General features: G+C 33.2%; 1 protein-coding gene across 1 annotated transcript; it reads left to right on the top strand.

The window, feature by feature from the left end:
• Positions 1-1,120: 1,120 nt before the first annotated feature.
• Positions 1,121-9,745, top strand: LOC134271171 (alkaline phosphatase, tissue-nonspecific isozyme-like). The gene is made up of 11 exons (XM_062753417.1): positions 1,121-1,456; positions 3,650-3,701; positions 3,925-4,145; positions 4,340-4,514; positions 6,699-6,874; positions 7,015-7,119; positions 7,295-7,397; positions 7,625-7,765; positions 8,056-8,247; positions 8,354-8,455; positions 9,453-9,745. Exons 1-11 carry the CDS (start codon positions 1,442-1,444, stop codon positions 9,725-9,727), a joined length of 1,557 nt encoding a protein of 518 aa, XP_062609401.1. The 5' UTR covers positions 1,121-1,441; the 3' UTR covers positions 9,728-9,745.
• The last annotated feature ends 99 nt before the right edge of the window (positions 9,746-9,844 follow it).

Genomic DNA, 9,844 nt, shown 5'->3' with positions numbered 1-9,844 from the left:
TGTCTAGTAATTTACCCACTGAGTCAAAATTCGCTCCGCAGGTATGTGGTCATAATTTATCATGTTCTTCTGCTTACATAATGTTTAATTATAGACTTAACATTACGGGCTATCCTTAATCCCTTAAAAAAGACTGAAATTGAGTATTAAACATAAACGCAGACAAACCCTTACAGAACCACACGAGCTTACAAGGTAGAACAATAAATGTCATGGACATATCTGATTTTCAATTGAAAGGTGTTAATTTCTTGGTGACAATTTATGTCATTGTATCTCCTAAAATGTTTGAAATTTTGAAAGAAGGATTAAATGATTCATAAGCTGCATATACTCGAATAGCCTACTGGAGAGTTTGGTGTGTCAATGAGTGGATCTCTATTTGACCATATATACATATATTGAACGAGGACAACTATATCTTTAAAAGATGTGTATTAAAAATAGAGAAAAAAGTCTATTTCAGAGAGGAGAAAACAATGTTACCATTCAGACAAAAAATGCACTTTTCTAATTTAATTCCCTGCTGAAAACTTGAGCAATTGATTTTAAAATAGTTTAACAATAAATATACATTATTTCAAAATGGTCTCTATTATGTGTGGTACGGGTATATGTGTGACTGTGTCTGACATGGAAAATATTCAAAAGTTGTTTTGGTCCCGTTTTTAAAAGAACTTACGACTAAGACGAAAAACGCAAGTTGATTGTCAAATTTTGCAAAATTAATTATTCTGTTTAAAATTGTAAGCGTAAAATATTTTAGAACTACATTCCTTTTAAAAAGATATAAAACCATTTTAAATTTAATGTAAATTAGAAAGTTATAAGCAGAATTACATTTTGGTCTTGGTCGTTTGTTCCTTTGTAAAAAGGGTCCAGTTTCTTAAATCACACATTCAAAAGATTTGTTGTTATCACTAAATATATTTTTTATTATATGAATATTCTTCAGAAAAACAGATTTGTTTGTCGTCAATTTCGTCCAAAAATTATGCAAAAAAGAAATCGGTCAACAACAATTTGTCAGCCTGAAAACGTAATGCAACACCAAAATATTTATCATCGAAAAGTAAATGCTCCATCATATTAAAGATAACCTTTGACCTTCTAATTAATTTGAATATTTTTTCTAAAATCAGAACTAGGGCGGGACTAAAGAATAAATTTTGACACGATGGCGATGCGTTATGAAGAGATGCCATTTCCCATCTATCAATCACCTGTAATTGGTGTGAAAACCTCATCTTGTTCAGGTTTGGAAATCATCTTTACTGTCATGTATTGAACGATGGTAGATATAAACTGAGAACTGGACATTTTTCGTTTTCTTCACTTATGGATAATATTGACTTACGTGCCATTATCTGGGTAAAGAGGATTTTATGGGTATATAGAAGGGGGCCGTAAATATTTCTGTACAACCTGATCCGAATTGAACATGAACTACCTCAAAGTAAGTCAAACTATTTATATCTTATCCACACATAATTTTTTTCTGCACTGTTTTAATTTCATTTTTTATGTCTCATTCACAATGTCTATGATAATATTTTAAAGACAAAGAGTTCGTAGGTTGTGCTTAATTATTTACCTAGAAAGGAATTTATAATTTTATTGTGAATAATAATTTCATAATCATATTTTAAACTCTACGTCAAATTTCTTTTAAAGATAATAGGTAAGAGAAGTCATAAATTTGACCAGCTTTAATAAATGTTAATGAACTACATCTCTCTGTAATTCGCTTAAATGCGTAAACATCAAACGGGCTGCATCACTTAATTCATAAAAACATTCATATAAGTTATATCTTCACTAATTGTAGAAATGACAATCATATCGTGAGTTAAGTTAATTGTATTCTCTCAGTGTTTTCGTTTTGATTTATTGGCGATAAAATTTATTTTAGTTCGACGTAAAATCTGATGATGCGCGATTGAACTTTGTTGAGTTTGAAACTCGCAGAACAAATTTACTAAGGGTGCACTTTTCGAAGTGTATATTGAGCTGAATTTTTGTTACTTGATTTTCAAATTAAAACTGTTTTATCGTTAATTAGATTGTATAATTTAAGTTTCAATCTGTGACTGTTGACCTTTTTGGTCCTGATAAGAAAACAGTTTGCTTTCCCAAAATATCACGGTAACATTTTCAGTGACAGCTCAAAAGATAAGTTTCTTCCCATAAATTCTTATTAAAATAGAAAAATTGGTGTAGTGACATATTAAAATTTTCTATTTTTATTAAAAAAAATTGGAAGACATAAGGTAGATTGTATTCCTTAGGCATTGACATACAAATTTATGTATAATACTTACAACATCAGTTTGATATTTTGACTTGTGTGGTAGAAACGTGCCCCATTAACTTTGACTTTTGAATAATGCAATGAAATAAAATAAACAAATATTTTTAAAAAATTGTTTCAAATAGTTCAAAATAAACACTTGAAATTTGAAACATGACATAAAATTCGAAACTTTGAAGATACCTGTACACAAAATTTATTACATACTTTCTAAAGTTGAAATTTAAATATGTGTCGAAAACTGTATGTTACGCAAAGTGTTGTGATGTCGTAAATTTTGAAATGAGTGAGTGGGATAAATGACAATTTATGACGCGACAACCCCTCAAAAGAGTTAATTTACAAAGTGTATACTGTACAGAAGTTTAAATGTGTCCTTTAATAAAAATAATTTTCTATGAGAAATGAAAGAAAATATTAAAAATGAAATTGAACTTGAGAATATGTCAAAAATATTAATTTTTGCAAACTGACATTTAATACAGTAACAAGAATACAAGCTTTAGTAATAAATATCCAACAGTGCAAACGTTATATAGTCAACTAAATTATTTATTCGATTGTATACAATTATGCAGTGCTAAGTATGATAAAATGTCACAATACCTCACATTAATTTGTTATATCAGTTAATTAATAGCAACAAAATAATGAAGAAGATGTCCTTTACATAAGACAGCTGAATTGCCTGAGATCAAATGCATTTATTCTATATGGGTGTCAGTTCGCATCAATGCTGACTGAATAACTCGAACTGGTACAAAGGGATGAGAACAAAGACTTTCCCTACAATAAATACAATTATCATTATACATCGATAGGTCACTGCAACTTGGTATTTCCTCAATGAATTCATTTATCAATTAATAAACACTCAAATGATTCATAATTAAGGGACAAAAGTGCTCACAAATCGAACGCAACTTTATTTCCTACAACCCTACATCAGAGAGGGTACCAGTGTAATGTTAATTTTAATAATAATGATAATGAAGAAAAAAAAATGTTTTTCAGGCCAAATGTCAAAAGACATTCCGTAATTTGCTAGGGGGCATTTTTTATTAGGATGATTACGTCATAATCGGAAGTACCTTTAAGATACATACCGGTATATCTATATAAGACTTTGTACAGTGAACTTATTATCAGAATTCATGTCAGAGAGTTTCGCAGACATTTTATAACAAGGATTTCTTTTAACAACTTCTCCATAAACATTTTTACAATCATATGAAACGGGTAAAGCTGACAACGGAAACCTATAATTTCTTCATAAAAATTCTGAAGATACACTCTGATACATGTACACGTATATATTTTTTTTTATCTTAATTTCAGATTTGTGTTTGCCTACTGTGGCTTCTATGTTGTATACGGACGACAAAACAGGGTACTGACCATAAGACAATAGACATGCAACACATTTTTCTTTGTATCAAATTGCAAAACTGTTCTACTTATTTTCTAAAAATATATTTCAAGCATAAAATCATCTTCGCTAGCCAAGATGGCATAAAATAAAATGAAATGAATGTGGATTTTTTATATTATCAATCTGAATATTCACACATATTTTTAAAGTGCCTTAACTTCTTTTTTGAACATTATTGTAGATGCAGAATTTTGGAATTCTATGGCCCAGGAAGACCTTCAGAAACTTCTTCAGAAGCAGTGGAACACTAATATCGCTAAGAATATCATCTTATTCGTGGGAGACGGAATGGGGATCCCAACAATAACTGCGGCGCGGATCTACAAGGGGCAGCAGCAAAACAAAACAGGGGAGGAATCAAAACTAGTGTTCGAGGAATTTCCAGAAATAGGACTTATAAAGGTAAGGGAACATTGAGGAAAACTTTAACATTTTAACAGTGTAATGGTCCATCAATGGGTATGAGGTAATTTCTGGACACTTAACAAATGTATACCATACACGAAAGGGAGAGAGCTAAAATTTTACTTTTCCCCGTATTATGTTGAAAAGTCAAACTTGACAAAGTGTGGAATTATAATAACTTGCCTTTCCAGACATACAGCGTTAATGAACAGGTACCAGATTCAGCTGGCACTGCTACGGCCTTTCTCTGTGGGGTCAAGGCTAAATCCGGGGTACTAGGACTGGACGACAGGGCAGACGAGGCTAACTGTACAACGTCTGTCGGAAAAGAAGTAGATTCAATTTTAAGAATGTCCAAGAAAAAAGGTAAGCTAGAAATATAATTATTGATCAAGAAATTTAGAGAAATTTACATGTTTTACATTATTTTTAGTTCATTTAAATCCCAAATACATGTATAAATGTACATTGTACTAAAAATCTGCCAAAAATTTAAAAAAAAAATTTCTCCTTTTAAAAACATTTTCTGTAAAAGTATAGTTGTATATATTGACAGCAAACTGAGACTCGATGAAAAGAATTTGAAAATAAACACTTAAGACCCCCCCCCCCAAAAAAAATCTATCCGTTCTTATGATGACAAATTTTTATAATAAAAATACTTTATTCAAGAAGTATTGAAAGTCCTATTGTCACTTAGCTATGGGAAGTGGATGTATTCTTGCCTCCACAAGCAGTAATTGACCCAAAAACTCTCTTCTAGTCGCGTTAAACATTCTTATCCCCCGCAAACGAAGCTTGGGGTGTGTATACAGGTAGTTCAGTCCTGATATTTTTTATCCCCCCCCTAAAGATCAATGTTATACCCTGTGGAAGAAAAACCATATTGCATCAGAACCTTTAGAGCTATCTGTCACAAAGTCTTAGTTTTCATGGCTTCGCTACGTATACCATTTCAGTGACATTTCTTTTGTTCGATTATTTTTTTTCTGAGAACTGTGTTCGATATTTTTTCTTCCTTAGTTAGTGGAAATGATACGTGACCTTGTTCATTTGGTGTTTTAAAACTAATTTGTCCTAAATTTCTAAAATGTCATGGCCGGTTAATTATTTTCCCGTGCATAGAAAGGCCCTCCACTTCCTGAAAGTGATCATATAGACAGCTGCAACTGAATTGTGGCTTTTCTTAATAGAAATATATTGTTCATTTCATTTTCGGTAGGCCCATCTTAAACTCAAGGTCATTTGAGAATTTACATGCACATGTGTGTCTTGGGATATGTTATGCTTTTCGGTTTATATATTTAAAATTGATTGTATAACGTCCCTCTCGAGAATTTTTCACTTGAATGGAGACGCCACCATTTGCCGGTGGAGAGCTCCAAATTTTGTCCTATACTCTGCACTTAAGGCCATTGAGCAGAGAGGGATTTTTTTCGTGCCAGCACCTACTGCGACACGGGACCTCTGTTTATACAGTCTCATCCGAAGGACCTGTCTCCACATCCCACAGTGGGATTCGAACCCGCAATATAAGGATCGACTCCTTACTTCGCGACTCTAGAGCAGACGCTCTAACCAATGCGACACGCGGGCGAAAAAAAAATATATATACACACACAACAACATGTATGAAGATATTATACACTTATCCACTGGTTGTGAGTGGGATAGCTCTTTTACCAACCCCGCGACCGGCAACTATTCCCCGCGGGCTGGCCCGCGGGGAATAGTCCCTGTCAAGGGTTTGATTATCCCACTCACAACCAGTTTTTTTATTATACCTAATATTTGAATTTTCTTTGGAGTTATATAATACTGCAAGAATGAGCTGAAATCCTGATGACATCACAATGCTACTGAAGTCATTATGACATCATCAGTCAATAGATTTATCACTGGAAATCAAAATTGGAGGCAAAAATTGCATGAAAATTTTCCGAGGGTGGATAGCAAAAACTATACCCCGGGGTATAGCTTTGGTATGCGTGAACTATAAAAGATAGCTATTTTACCTTCTGAACTTTATATAGGAAACATTTTAACAGACGTATAATAAATGGCAATAGACTTGAAAAAGGGCCTATCGCGACTTAACTTGGTAAAGGTCATTTTGGCAAGGTCAAGTATTAAAGTTGCCAAATTGAATGATTTGTGTCTCAAAGGCCAAGCAAGCAAGATTAAAGGCACAGGACTTAGAATAGTAGAACTTTGGATAACATTTATTGAGGGTTTATAAAAAGGGTTTATAACCAAGGGTGCAACATGACTTAGAAACATGTCTAATTAAATAAGATCAACGAGCATAGCATGTACATACAATATTCTGCCTACATAATTTTACAATTTTAATATCAGGTATATAAACATAAAGATTTTTAGGCAACACATTGTGTTTCAAGACATTTTGAATTGACAGTGTATACTGTAATGAATAATGCCACGTGTCCATTGGGGATTACAAAGCCTTTCAATTAAATCTTAAATCCCTTTATCCTTTTTAATTGAAACATCAACTCAAATAAAAAAAAAATAATTGTACATTTTTAGGAAAATCAGTGGGAATTGTCACAACTACACGGTTGACACACGCAACCCCAGGAGCAGCTTACGCACATTCAGCAAGTCGTACGTGGGAGGGGTCGTACGACATGGAACAGGAAATGGTGGACCCCCAGTGCACGGACATCGCATACCAACTCGTCATGAACAACTCCGATATAAATGTAAATAAAAAGATCTATATATTCTTTAACATACATATAAAATTTTTAACGTGCTAATGAAATACTGTAAGCACCTAGTTAACATAATTGTGGCCTGTTTAAAATTCCAAATTCTTTTAATTTTATTCCCACGTCGATAGGTACTAATGGGAGGAGGAAGAAGATTCTTTTTGTCAGAAAACAAAACAGATCCAGAATCTAACTTCACGTTTCGCCATCAAAGAAAAGACCTAGACCTCGTAGATGTAATTTTTTTTTATTCGAGACAAAAATATACATACATGTAGCTGGATAATGATAACCGACTCCTAAAATAGTTAACAGTGTTCTATGATGAGCTTAACGACTTCTTTCCAAACCATTTTCATTTTTCAACATTTTACGTTTTTTTAAATGATTTATTCTGACTGAATTTAACAGGAGTGGCTGAGAGTGAAAGAAGAAGAGAATGCGTCTCACAGTTACGTGTGGAATAACGCGGGATTTAACGCCATTGATCCTGAAACAACAGATTACATGCTTGGTAATCTTTTACAACATCATCTGCGACAATTGAAGAAATATAAGAAATATCAGTGTAAAAGATGCTGTATCATATCTGTTCTTTAACATGTTATAAATCCAGAAAAATATACCTTTTATTTGACACCCATCCCCATCAATTTATTTTATTGTTACTTAAAAAAAATTCTTTTGAAATATATTCATATTTTAAACAATCAAAAGTAAATCCTTTTTCGTTGACTTCAGGTTTATTTGAGCCGTCCCACATGCAGTACGAATTTGAACGTGACCAGGGGCCATTTGGAGAGCCATCTTTGGCGGAAATGACGAGGAAAGCCATAGAAATTCTAAGAAAAAACGACAAGGGCTTCTTCCTTCTCGTGGAGGGTAAGAATTAGGAATTCTTTCACCCCACATCTTAAAATTAAAATCTTATTTTGCAAATGACATCCTTGACATCCCCCCTCCCCATTTTCTTGGCTTTTTTTCGCTTATAACTTTGAAAGCCAATATTACACAGTTTGAGTTTTTTCTCGAACAATGCCCCCTAGTCACCAAGTTTAAGAACATCTAGCACGGTTAATCTACCTCCTTACTTTACAACAGTGACAGAAAGTAACAATATAAAAAGGATGACCCAATATAACTCTTGACAAAATCAATTTTTATTATTTCAGGCGGGCGTATAGATCATGGCCATCATGCCACACGGGCCGCCATTGCTTTATCAGAGACAGCCATGTTTGACAGTGCTGTGCAGGTTGCCAAGGAAATGACCAATGATGAGGACACATTGATAGTGGTAACGGCAGACCACTCCCACGCCTTCATGATTGCTGGATATCCCAGCAGAGGGAACGATATTCTGGGTAAGAAAGAAAAGTCTGTGACGAAAAATTCGATAACTCGATTGATAATTCGAAAATTCGATGTTTTCGAATAACATGACTTTACGTTCCTATGTTTGTTTACCAGGGACGGTTGATTCTGCTCCTGGGGATGATGGGATGCCGTACACAACCTTAAACTATGGAAACGGTCCCGAACAAAGAAGGAATCTTACGGGGGTCGATACCAGTGAGTACAATTCACTGAAATTCAGTAACATATTTTTATTAGGGATGTCAACGAATATTCGAAGATTCGAATATTCATTCGATGAGTTGATATTCGAATATAAATTTGAGATTCGAATATTCGTTTTTCAGTATACAAGCATTAAAAAGAGAGAAAACATGGCAAGTTTATTTAGAAATTGAATCAAGTTTGTATAAAATAAAAAAAAAAACACTCCTCTTGGATTACCTTAAAAGTATGAAGAGTGTATCTTCCTAAGAGTAATTTATTTATTTGTTCACTAAATTAGTGGTATAATAGTATATCAGCTTGTATTGTTGTAAGTAGTTTTACAGTAAACACACAGACTTCTTGTTTATGTAAATATCATTAAAAATCATTAACAGGAAATTATAATTAGCAAAAAGTAACTGCTAACTAATATTTCACCGTTAGATAATTGTTCTGCTTGGTATAAATTTTTAGGAGTTATCAGTGTAGACTTTAGTAAGACGATCAATTAATCTGGAATATATTAAAGAATCTTTTGAATTTTCAAAAATCAATCATTACATTTCGGATGTATACTTTTAAATAATTTTTAAAAATATAAATAATTGTAGTGCATTTTCCGAACTCTACACGAGATTTTTTTCTAAAATAATGGCATAAACCTATACTGCTTGACAGGATAGTGAAGATTTATATTTAATAATGGAAAATGTATATATTTTATCGAATATTCGAATATATTCGAATACTCCCATTGAATATTCGAATATCAATTATTGACAATTTTGACATCCCTAATTTTTATAATTATTTAAGGTTTCACATCAATAATTATCATACCAGTATTTCCTACAAAAACGATAAAATAAAGTATATTAGGAAGGACAGCCATAGGATGTAATTACATGTAACATATCGCTTCTGTAACCAAGATAAGCCACATTTAGGATTATTGTCTGTTTTTACAAGTTTCCTATGATTCTTCAAATCCGAACTCCCTTTACAGCCTCCTTCAGCTTCCAACAGTCCGGAGTGGTTCCGATGAGCTCTGAGACTCATGCTGGGGAAGACGTTCCTGTCTACGCTACAGGACCAATGGCACATCTTTTAGTGGGAACTCATGAACAAAATTACATAGCGCATGTGCTAGCCTATGCTTCCTGTGTCGGCCCATACCCGGGGCGATGTGACGTCACTCCTTCTGCCACACATTCTGGTGCTTCTAATACTGTGATCTCATTTCTCCTTCTGTTTTTGTCGTGTTTTCTCTGTTTCCTTTGAAATCCAATTTTATTCCAATTATCATATTTATATATTTTTGAAATAAAAGTTAGTTTTAAAAAAAGGTTTTTTTGTCGAAGGTCGTTCACTGTCAAGTTATTTGAAAACAAAAATGAA

The sequence above is a fragment of the Saccostrea cucullata genome, unplaced genomic scaffold, assembly GCF_032062105.1.
Source record: "Saccostrea cucullata isolate Sc308-1 unplaced genomic scaffold, CSIRO_AGI_Scuc_v1 ctg750, whole genome shotgun sequence".
NCBI classification, from domain to species: Eukaryota; Metazoa; Mollusca; class Bivalvia; order Ostreida; family Ostreidae; genus Saccostrea; species Saccostrea cuccullata.
The sequence above is the reverse complement of the archived record's forward strand: the minus strand, read 5'-3'. Positions and strand labels throughout refer to the sequence as shown.

Coding starts and splice junctions, on each gene's coding strand:
- LOC134271171 (XM_062753417.1), top strand. Junction 3,702..3,924: donor TATACGGACGACAAAACAGG/GTACTGACCATA, acceptor ACATTATTGTAG/ATGCAGAATTTTGGAATTCT. Junction 8,456..9,452: donor TCTTACGGGGGTCGATACCA/GTGAGTACAATT, acceptor CTCCCTTTACAG/CCTCCTTCAGCTTCCAACAG.